General features: G+C 36.2%; 1 protein-coding gene and 1 pseudogene across 5 annotated transcripts; both read left to right on the top strand.

The window, feature by feature from the left end:
- Window positions 1-2222: 2222 nt before the first annotated feature.
- On the top strand, window positions 2223-4159 carry LOC103326269 (uncharacterized). 4 transcript variants are annotated; one of them, XM_089049266.1, is made up of 4 exons: window positions 2223-2382; window positions 2569-2769; window positions 3075-3157; window positions 3727-4159. In XM_089049266.1, the coding sequence occupies exons 2-3, from the start codon at window positions 2572-2574 to the stop codon at window positions 3129-3131; spliced, it is 255 nt and encodes an 84-aa protein (XP_088905392.1). In that variant the 5' UTR covers window positions 2223-2382; window positions 2569-2571; the 3' UTR covers window positions 3132-3157; window positions 3727-4159. The 4 variants fall into 4 exon arrangements, with proteins under 4 accessions (XP_088905392.1, XP_088905390.1, XP_088905391.1 ...); XM_089049264.1 differs by having other exon boundaries at window positions 2230-2382; window positions 2462-2769; XM_089049265.1 differs by having other exon boundaries at window positions 2296-2769; window positions 3664-4159.
- Window positions 4160-5027: 868 nt separating this feature from the next.
- Window positions 5028-11660, top strand: LOC103326268 (uncharacterized; annotated as a pseudogene). Its single transcript, XR_016125326.1, has 3 exons — window positions 5028-5490; window positions 6888-7191; window positions 11028-11660. The product of XR_016125326.1 is annotated as an uncharacterized LOC103326268 (transcript).
- Window positions 11661-11808: the final 148 nt, after the last annotated feature.

The following is an 11808-nucleotide window of genomic DNA, read 5'->3' as shown; positions in this document are numbered from 1 at the left end:
CCCACTTAATAACAAGTGGGATAAAGTTTTAGAGTTGGCCTCGTCATGATGTCCACATGGCTGGATTCCTTATTGGCTTTCCTAAGCAGGAAATAATTAAATATCCTATTCATTTCTGTTAAGATGTCTTCATCATTTATTTTTATTTCTATTAATCTTGGTAATCAAATTTGTATGATTGGTTAATAGCATAATTTAAGCTAATCACTTTTTGAACTCGGATGTCGAGTGGCAAAAATTTCTACCGAGGCGGGTTCTCATATGGTCTCCGACTCTAATGGGGAAATTTTGGGGGGAAATTAGGGGCAAATATGGGGATCCTTGAATTTTAAAAATTCCCGATCAAAAACAGGTCTTGAGTGGTATTGTTATCCCCATCCCCGAGCCCACCTCAATAAATAATATATTTATAACATAATATAACAAGTTAATACAGGAAAAAGATAACAATCAAAAAACAAGTAGATGTTTTTTTCGATGAAAAAAGGTTTAGGGGAAGGGAGGGGAGGCTACCCATCATAGGGGCTAGGGCGTATCAATATTTCTTTGAGGACTTACATAGGAGGTCTTAGCTTGTTTTTTAGTTTTTATAGATTACCCACTAAAAGAGATTGTTGGCAGCGGGACTTAAACCTAGATCTGAATAGTGAAGACAACGATCCTTACCAACTCAACCAACTATCGTTGATAACAAGGAGATGTTCTTCGTCTCTCAATCTTCTCTTCAATTGAAACTTGATACATGTGAACACACACTCGCAGTTTTCCAATACTCCATTTCTTTCTTGGTATCCAACTAATATATATACATATATATATATATATATAAAACAGCACTCAAGAATGAAAGAAAATAATTGTAGTAGCTAGTTGAAATCCATATGCTTATTATTGTTGTAGTTAGTTTCTAGAAGCAATTGTATTCCTAATTCATTATGGAGATTATGGCAGGGAGAAATATATGCAGGGCCGGTCATGAGATTTTGAGGGCCCTGTGCGAGACTTTAATTGGAGTCCTCACATAATCTAATATGAAATACTAAAAAATAAAAAAATAAAAAAATCATGACTTAATGTCATAAAAATAATTTTTATATAACTAAAATTCATCATCAATTAGCATGTAATAACAATCACAAATCAAATCACAAATTTTTCAATGTTTTCATTTGATAAATTTAAATGTTAGTATGTACGATAAAAAATAAAATAAAAAGAGTTCAAGAGAAAGAAGAAGACATTAATTTTTTGTTGTTGTTGTTTTGTTTTAAGTGGAAGAAAGTTTTATTTTTTAAGGAGAAAGTGTATGGGTGTGATATATATACTTTCCCCTTGTATTTTTCACGTGCTTCTTTTTTAAAACTATTTAAAATTTTGTTCTTATAATAAAAAGAGAATAAAATTATGAATATATTCACATCACTAGGACTCAAACCTAGACCTTATACCAAAGGATACATGCTAGAAACCAACTCCACGAAATACACTTTCGTGTTAATGTTTTGCTTGTTGGAGTATATATACAGTTATATTAATATATATTATATAAAGTAAAAAAATTTCGGGGGCCCTCGAATATCAGAGCCCCTTTGCAGTGGCACCACTTGCACCATGCCAAGGGCGTCCCTGAATATATGATTTATGTTTTTGGCCACCTATGCAATTATGGTTTATTTAAAAAAAATTGAAAACAAAAGCTTTCGTTCAGGAATATAACACCCAACACACATACACATGGACAATTAGTCCTAACTAATTTAAATTTAAGAAGATTTCATTTTTCAAATGGCAAAGAAAATTGGAGTCGAGGCGGGTTTGGGAGACCATCTCCAACAAGGACGGGAACGGGAATTTCTGCAAAAATTCTTATCAGGATGAAAGCAGGGACAAGAATAGTATTGTCAGATTTTGCCCCAAACCAGTCCGTTGTCATCCCTACTCCCAAAAAAAACCAATTTAATTACTCACTGCACCCACAAAAATTAAATCTATTTTTTCTTTTTTGAAATCAATTGAGAAAGGTAAATCACGAAGACTCTCCGATAAAATCGTGTATACAATGTAGTAAATTCTGATCTTTACCATCACAAAAACACCCAAATTTTAGAAACAAAAGTAATTTGTAAAATAATTTACACCCTTTACATATTCGGAGTTCATGGGGAAAAAACCAAATTGACATGGTATCGGCTAAAATGCGTAATTTGAACTAAAACGTGCGTTTTGCTGGAAACTAACAACGACAATGCGTTTAGCTCTCTCCTTTTGCTTTTTCCAAAATGTCCCTAAAATCAATCCGCGCAGGGAACAGGACACAGGGTTCCATCTCTCAAATTGCTTCGTCGTTGCCGTTGTGTTGGCGAACAACGGGAACCTGTAACTGTAAGTCTCTGTCAGCTCTTTCCTTCGTTTCGTTTTTTAGGGTTAGGCTTAGCGTCTATTTCTATTTGTTGTTCTACAGTGAAATTGGGGGTTTACAATTCACTTCTGTCCCAAACCCTAGATTGATTACCCAATACTCGCAATTGTTTTTCTTTCTTGAAAATGGATTCAATTGATCCTTCTAAGGGCATGAGCACGCTTGACGCGACCATGGAAGATAGCTGCGGTGCCCGACCTAAAGCACCGCGGAAGAAAATGGGGCCCGTAGAGAAGGAGGCATCTGTGCACGAAGAAATGAAGAGGATGCAGAAGCTGCCTGCAAACAGTACTTATGTCACTCATCGGTTGCGGGTTCTCAACAAAATTCTGCAGCTTTTGTCCATTCAGGTACACAAAAATTGGATTTTTATTTGCTATATAAAGCATGGTTTGGCTATTAACCTTAGATTGCTCGTAATATGCAATGGGTTTGTTGCTTAAGTGAATTATAATCTATTGGTATTGGAGACCCACAAGATAAAGTTGTTTAATTTTGCAGTTTTGTTTTTGTTAATTACCAGTTTGCTCTGCTGTGATGTAGAGCATGATATTCTGTGTTTTGTGTATGATTCTGATTAGAAGTAGAAGAGAAATGAATTTTATACCAGTATTTGACACTATTTTGCTGTTCCTCTTGCTCCCTTGTATATCAGAGAACTGCATCACAAGAACAGGAGTTGGAGTTGCTTTTTGCTGGGCTTTCTATGTGAACCCAACCAACCTTTTTCAGGCAGTGGTCAGTTCCAGTTGAAATTTTATTTTGTGGAGTTAGATATACGTAACTACTATTTTAGTGCTCTGTTTCAACCGGCTGACAAATAGTTTAATTATTTGTTGTGTTTGATATATGTATATACTGTTAAAACATGAAACAAAATAGCTCATGGTATAGGGAAAGTTTATTTTATTATCTGTTCACTTGGATCCTCATTTTCTTCCCAAAAGAAGGAAGGGGAGTAATCTACGTACAATGGAAAATGCAAGTGTGGTTTCATGTAAAGACGGATAGAGAAGTGTATTGGTTTTGGCTGAATATCAGATGCATAAATTTGTTGCTTTTTGTAGTCACAAAACCTTGCTCTGCCAATTTTCTTTCTCTAGGATCTTATGTTGGTTAGAAGACACTGTTCTTGTTATGAAACCTTCATTGTCTTTTTTAATCACTGAGTACTGTCCAGTTTTTTAGTCGAATAGGTGTCCATTATTGCTGTACAAATTTAATTTTTTCTCAACCTCATGCAGATCCTGGGTAAGATACTACACTTTGCAGTATTTGTTCTGATTTGTTAATCAAATGCATTGCAGAATCTCCCGTCATGGATATCTGTATTTTTGGAAACCTGGGTTCAGATCTGTTCCGTTACGCACTGAAGATTGTATGTTTTTGGCAAGCTAAACATCTCACTCTTGTGTCTCTCAGAAGAAAAAAAACCATCTCTCTTGTGTCTCTCAGAAGAAAAAAAACATCTCACTCTTGTGACTATCTTTTGTATATACCTTTTCAAAGTTTCTAAGCTTTAAGTTGACCAACATTGTGAATATTTTTGTTTTTGTTTTTCTTGTATCCTTGCCTGTTGAGTCTTGACATGGTTGAACTGTACGCCATTGTGGTATATGGAGGAGAATAGTATACTATCAATTTGGCATTTTCATTTCCCATTTTATTGGATGGGTCATTCTTGGTTTGGGTTTTATATGGATGTAATTTTCAGCTATTTGATTAAGAATATTCATCCAAGAAGAGATGATAGAGGATCTAAACTTATTTATTTTTTGTTTTGTGATCATATACAGTTATACTCCTCACATCTTAAATCATGTACAACCCCTCGCAAATAAGTGGTTAGTGTATTCACCAGTTTGAGACTTACCATTGTACTTCTCAATCCTCAAATTGCTGTTCTTCTTAATGGCTTAAAGATGGTTAAACTAGGCTATTTGACCCTTAAATTTGGCTTGAAATGATCATCTTATTCAGGCCAGTGATGTGTGAGATGGGATTCGAATACATGACTCGGTTACAATATAACATGAATAACCTTAACATATGACCCAACTCCAATATAACATGATAACCTTAACATGCAATCCTATAATGATTCACTTCACTTGTTAAAAAAAAAAAAAAATTTGTATTTGTATTTATTTAAAATGAAATGTTTCAAAAATTCACTTAATATTTCTTTTCCCAATGTTGCTGCAAATTTATCCTCCTTTGTAACCCTAATTTTCCATTTGGATGAAAAAATTGAAAATTACATAGAATTCTAAAAAGAAGGAATTTAGATTTCTATCATTTCAATTTTTGGCAATTAAGTGTTTGAATTTATGTATGTCGAATTTTGTAAATGACATTATAAGAATTGTGAAATGACGCCTATTTCAATGGAAAATAACCTTGGGAATTTGATGCCATAATTTTCATGATTTTTTCCTCACATTATTTAATAAATTTCATGCTTAAGTTGCCAAACAAAGAAATTGTTAATTTCTCTTCTTAAATTTCCAATCTTTAGTTAAATTTCGAGTTACTTTTTCTCGTTGCGGTAAAAAGGGGTTTAGGGAGAAAGAAAAGGAAGAGAAAAAGAGAAAAAGCACGCATTGAACTTTGCTCAAAAAAGAGAAAAATAAAAAAAAGCGCGCATTGAACTATGGACCCTGTCACCGCACTATTTTGAAGTTTGAACCATCTTTTTCTTATTACCGGAAAAAGAAAAATTTGCACCAAACCTTCACCTGAGTTTTGATCTACTGAGAAAAATGGGGATACGGGATTTCATTTCCGGGACGACCGATTCACTGCAACGCAACGCTCCGGATCTAACGGCCGTGAAGAACTGGTGCCCCACACCCGGTTCCCTCAAACGGATCGTACCAGATGTAACGGCTGCGAAGAACGTGTGCTCCACCGCTTACGGTTATGGGTCAGCCACCGTTACCCATATCGATAGCGCCGTCAGGGTTAACCTGAACCACTGCCTTCAGGACGAGGAAGCCCGGTCCAAGATCCTCCAGTTGGGCAAGAGCATCGTTACACACGCCACCATCGAGGCCTCAAAACCATCCCAGGTTTAGCTACTTCCTCGTATCACTTGTTACATTACTTTTAATTTTTTTAAAAATATTTATTGGTGTTTTCCTGGTATAATTTTCAATATTTCTTTGAAATTAGGACAAATTAAACTGAAATTTTTTTCCTTTTGGAAAATTAATTGTGCCAATTTAATCGTCTTTAAATTGTACGTTGTTAGGACTCGAGATCCCACTTTGGAAAAATAGCATATTTTAGGGTTTAAGATCCCATCCTTACAAATCAGTTTATAAGGGCAACCTCTACCCGTAGAGCCCAAGTTTCACCATGCAACTCACGAAAGTGGCGACGTATTGGCTGGATTAAGATGATAAGTAGGATGCATGACATGATATGTAGTCATTGAATACTGTTAGATTAGTGAAGCTGCTCAAAGGAAGGAAAAGGCTATCACCGGGCCAGTGTCAATAGAGTGGGACGACAAGAGCCTGGTGGAATGCTAGGACTTTAGATCACACATTGGAAAAATAGCATATCTTATACCTTAGGATGGTTTATGAGCTCTTGGACACCCTTCCTTACAAGCCAATTTTCAGGGGCAATTTCTACCCTTGGACTCTTTAACAGTTTCTTAGAAAATTGCTTGAATTATATTGTATGTTTTGTATCTGGTCAATTTGATTGGACCACACGTTCAAACATGATTCTACTTGATAAACAATCTTGATTGATAACCTGGTGACTGGTGACATAACATGCGAGTGTCTGTTAAGAGAGCATGAGCATGGCTCATATATAGCTGCTTGTTGAAATCATATATAGTGGTTTGCTTAAGAAGGCTCCAGTAAGAAATTTCCAACAGAAAATTTCTCTTAGTAATGTATTTTCCTTTAAACAAATAGACCAAAATATATTAATTGGCCAATGTAGTTATGCAAGTCCCAAATTTGTGGATCTTCTTACATGTCTAAGTTAGTGTTGTTGTTATGTTACATTGTAATTTTTGAACACGCTCAATTTTTAGCTTGTCTTGAGCATGTTGGATGTAGATGCGGGCCATAATTCATTGGTTTGATTAACTTTTTCATTCACAAATTTGTCTGGATAATGGTTCACAAAACTAATTGTGCCATTTGATTGACCTGAGTTTTCACGCGGGTCCTGGAGTCGTGCCTGCTAAGGGCGTGAGATCTCGCCTTGGTTTTTTATTTATTTATTTATTTATGGGAAAGCTGGTGGCTGCCTATTTTTGCCCTGAAAAGAATGAAATATCAATTTTATATAAAGTATAGTTTTGTACAAAGATTATTGTTGCTCTAACTTTACGAAGTCTGGGTTCCATGAATCTTCAAAATGCTGGTATAATGCGTTGATGCGGAATTCTTGACTAGTCTAGCTGCAGTTGTTTTCTACTAATTTTTAGGCGGACTTGTAGGTTACAAAATTGTTGCTAAATCAATCCGAGACGTGAAGGAGTCCAATAAACAAGAAGTGGATGTTAAGGCATTGCAGGCTGATCTACACGGATTGCAGAAAGAGTTCAGCGAATACAAGAAACTCCATGAGCAAGGCCTGATAGATAAGCCAAGTGCAGATTTGAAGTCACCAAACACTGTCAACATTCATTCAGCTCTGAATCAGAAACCGGAAGATGTGATCAGAGTCTTTATGATGAAGGAGTTTTTGGGCAGGCAATTCTTTGATGATCTAATGGTTCCTCCGGTTGCGCCTAGGAAGAAGTAGAAGGCAGTACCAGGTACCAGTGCATAAGATCATTGTTAATCATGATTTGACCTTGTTTAAAGCTTTGTGGTTAGGTCTTGACCTTGATTGCTCTGTGTAATTATTCTCTCGGGTGTATTAGGGAAGAAAGTGGTCTTTTGCATTGTCAAGACTCAAAACCATTGGCCTTGTTTGTAAATTGAGGGCAAAATGTAAAATGCCAAGTCTGGTTTAAGGACGGTTTTCATAAACTGAAGTTAACTGGTTTTGTATGGCTGTTATGTGCTATTGGAAATTACTTGCGACGTGACTATTCCTATGGAAGTGGAATGGAATGTAGATACCCAATGGCAAGCTATACTTTTGTACTTTCATAATCTGCTTATTCAGGGTTTAGGGAATGAAAGAATCTTGATTTCTGACCACATTCTCCATAGGGCCTCTCCACCAATTGTCAATTCTACTTTGGCTTGGATAACCGCAGAGGATGCTCTCAACCTCCCTAGTTGAATTTGGATCTGGAAGCGTAAAGAGGTAAGTTGCTCCACAAAAAAATTACAATTTTAAATTTTAAATAAAAGGTATTTTTTTTTTTGGCAATGATTTCCTCACTCCTATTTTATTCACTTACACTCCTTTTTAGTTATAAAAAAGGAGTGTAAGTGGATAAAATATGAGAAAAAGGAGTGGAGAAATCACCACTCTTTTTTTTAAGGGAGATTTACTATAAAACCCACTATAGGAGCCCAAATTATAAAAAAGCTCTATATGAAATGAACATTAGAAACACACCCAAATCCATTTACAATATAACAAAAAGGCTTGTAACTTCTTTTAAATTACAAAATTGTCATTGATTTCTTAAAACAAACCCAACCCAAAAACCTCATAAAAAAAGCCCAAAATACTTAATGGGGGTATCAAAGTAATTTAATAATTAAATTTAAATTTAATAGGGCCAACTATCATTTTTTGGGCATTTTTGGGTATGTTTATAGAAATTAAATGGTGTAGGGTTTATTTATAGTTTTAATGCAAAGAATGGGTATTTGACTAAATATCTCTTTTTTTAAAAGGTCACAACACCAATTTTTTTCAAAGCGTAAATAGGCTATTTGACCCTTAAATTAGGCTTGAAATGATCATCTTATTCAGGCAAGTGACGTGCGAGGTGGGATTTGAATACATGACTCAGTTACAATATAACATGAATAACCTTAACATATGACCCAACTCCTATATAATGATTTGTACAATATCACTTGTTAAAAAAAAATTAAAAAAAATCGTATTTTTATTTATTTAAAAACAAAACGTTTCAAAATTAACTCAATATTTCTTTTCCCATTGTTGCTGCTAATTTATCCTTCTTTGTAACTCTAACCCTCTGTTTGGATGAAGAAATTGAAAATTACATAGAATTCTAATAGTTAAGACAATCTTCTTCACGGTAGCAGTTTCCATCTACCAAGTGAACACAGTATACTTTTTCGGAAGCCTGACTTGGAGTGATGGGATACATGTTGTGACAAGTCCCATATCAATGAGAACATAGATCATACAATCATGTACTGATGACAATTGAAAATAGATCATACTCATCCAGTAAAATTGACTACATACTAATAAGCGCATTTCTCCGGAGACAATGTCTGCCTCCCTTCTCTTTTGTAAGCATAATTTTGTTAGTCATTTAATGCACAGTTGAAAAGAATATATGAGAGTCTGCTTGATGAACAAGGAAAGTAGACAAGGGATTTGATTCTCATTTGTGAGTGCACTGAAGAACAGAGAACCAGGTGCCTTGGTGGGAAAATTGATATGGCATCATTTTCTTTGCAGGTTAAAAAATATATTAAAAGGCACATCAGATGAATAAAAGATGAAAGATATTCATGCTTTTATGCTGGTCCTAAAATATTATGCTTGGCCATGGCTTACATATCACACCAAGCTTTTGTACCCTACTGTTCAAGTTGACAATACAAAAGGATGGGGAAGTAGATAAAGCAAAATATTCAGAGTTTTGAGGAAAAAACTTTCTACCCAAAATGATGTCCTCACATGAATTGAGAGAGAAAAAAGGATTTTCAACTTTTCACATGTCCATTAGGACCATTAGATTATAATTTACAGATGCTGGGATGGCTGGCTTTTTAAAGTTTACACAATACCTGTAGAAAATCTCCGGAGTTTTCTTCTAGTTTTTTGACGGATTCCAATAGGAGATGCAACTAGACATGTGCAAGAAAAAAACTACTCTCTTGAGCTGGAAGACCTTGGAGTTGCCGGTGAAGGCCGAAGGGATGAGCCGCGAGTCAAGCAGCTTGAGAATTTCAAATCAGATCGGTCTCTTGATCTTGGATCGATGATCGCAGATCATGGAAAAGTGGTTGTCGTTGCTGCGGGAAGAGAGAGAGAGAGAGAGAGATTTGATCTAATCAACAAAAAGGGAAACCAAAGAATTTGGGTTAGGCTTTTAAACAAAAAGGGTATAATTATCTTTTTAGTGATTAATGTAAGGTGAACCAACAAATCTGGGCCTGTTCTTTAGCCAAATTCAAAACAAAATTCAATTCATGGGTATTAAAACCAAAACAGAAATATTGTTTGTCTCAGATACTAATTACTAAGGATAATTATGTATAATATCTAATGCGCATTGAACTTTCCTACAAAAAAGAAAAAGAAAAAAAGCGTGCAAACAATGCGGGGAGGTTTTGGATGGGTGATTCGGGACTTTACAAGTTGGATGATGCAAGCGGGTGGTCAATGAGATATGCTTTATGGGTCGACTCTCATGACAGAGATGGACATTATAAGGGCAGTTCTGTTTGCTTATCAACAAGGGGGTTTCTTTCGGGTGGTGGTGGAGTCTGATTCCAAAGTTGCCATTGTCACATTCTGGGATCGACTCCGTCGTAACACGATATTGTCCATTTTTGGCCCCCTCTCTGCCTTCACGGTTTCATTTTTGGGAACTCATGAGCAACTTCGTAGTGGGTCACCGATCTTGAGATTGCTCTAGCCCTAACTCACTTAACTTCGGAGTTCCCATGACTCCGAAGCCAGTGAGCTCCCAAAAAGTCTCGTGCTAGATGGAGGCGAATATGTACAAATAAGGCACATCACCCTCTCTCCGTTGGTCGATGTGGGATGTTACAGCCATCAAGATGGTGAAGGGGGAGAGGGCGGTGGCTGTGGAGGTAGATAGTATTCTCTTCGACATCCAGATTGCGATTCGAGAATTCCATGAAGTAATTTTTAGTTTAGCACCTCGCAGCTGCAACAAAGCTGCTCATGAGGTTGCAACTTTTGTGTGTAGGGTAGGTGGTAGTTGGGTTCAAAAGCGTGGTGGAATGCTAGGACTTTAGATCCCACATTGGAAAAGAACATATCTTCGACCTTAGGATGTTTATGAGCTCTTGGGCACCCTCCTTACAAGCCAATTTCCATTGACCCTTACATGTATACTGGTTATGCAAGTCCCAAATTTGTGGATTTTCTTACATGTATAAGTTGGTGCTGTTGTTACGGTATAGTGTTAATTTTTGAACACACTCAATTTTTAGATTGTCTTGAACATGTTGGATGTAAATGTCTGTAGCCGTAATTCATTAGTTTGATTAACCTTTTTCATGCACAACTTTGTCTGGATAACGGTTCATAAAACTAATTGTGTCATTTTATTTATTTTTTCCTCCTAAAAGAATGAGATATGAATTTTATATAAATACGCTTTGGAACAAAGATTATTGTTGATCTTATCAATCTTCAAAGTGCTGGTATAATGCGTTGATACGGAATTCTTCACTAGTCTAGCTGCAGTTGTTTTCTACTAATTTTAAGGCAGACTTGTAGGTTACAAAATTTTTTCTAATTCAATCCGAGAGTTAGAGGAGTCCGATAAACAAGAAGTGGATGTGAAGGCATTGGAGGCTGATCTAAGCAGATTGAAGAAAGATTTCAGTGAATACAGGAAAGTGCATGAGCCAGAAGTGGATGTGAAGGCATTGCAGGCTGATGTAGTCAGATTGGAGAAAGAACTCAGTGAATACAGGAAACCTCGTGAGCAAGTCCAGATAGACAAGGCAAGTGCAGATTTGAAGTCAGCGCCAACATTCATTCAGTTGCAAAGCAGAAACCGAAGTTGTGATCAGAGTCTTTATGATGGATGAGTTTATGGGCAGGAAGTTCTTGGATGATCTAATGGTTCCTTTGGTAGCACCTAGGAAGAAGTAGAAGGCAGTGCCACTACCAGGTACTAGTGCATAAGATAAGGTAGAGCAGTGATCATTGTTAATTATGATTTGACCTTGTTTAAAGCTTTGTGGTTAGGTCTTGATTGCTGTGTGTAATTATTTTCTCCGGTGTATTTGGGATGAAAGTCGTAAGAAAGTGGTCTTTTACAATGTCAAGACTCAAATCCATTAGCCTTGTTTGTAATTTAAAGGCAATTTGGAGATGCCAAGTCTGGTTTTAAGGACGGGTTTTATTTGGCCAAAGTTAAGGGGGTAGGGATTTTCTCACACATACTGCTAAGGTGTCTTGGAGATTCGAACATGAGGCAACTGATTTGCAAGACAATTAAGGATGGTTTTTATGAACTGAAGTCAACTGGTTTTATATGGCTG

Source organism: Prunus mume, linkage group LG3 (assembly GCF_029339155.1).
Source record: "Prunus mume cultivar Tortuosa linkage group LG3, ASM2933915v1, whole genome shotgun sequence".
NCBI lineage: Eukaryota > Viridiplantae > Streptophyta > Magnoliopsida > Rosales > Rosaceae > Prunus > Prunus mume.
This window is presented reverse-complemented; position numbering and strand designations above follow the sequence as displayed.

Excerpts from the sequence above, each read along its gene's own strand:
- LOC103326269 (XM_089049264.1), top strand. The coding sequence starts at position 2,545 with ATGGATTCAATTGATCCTTCTAAGGGCATGAGCACGCTTGACGCGACC. Across the intron at positions 2,770-3,074 it reads TGCAGCTTTTGTCCATTCAG|AGAACTGCATCACAAGAACA; the intron begins GTACACAAAAAT and ends CTTGTATATCAG.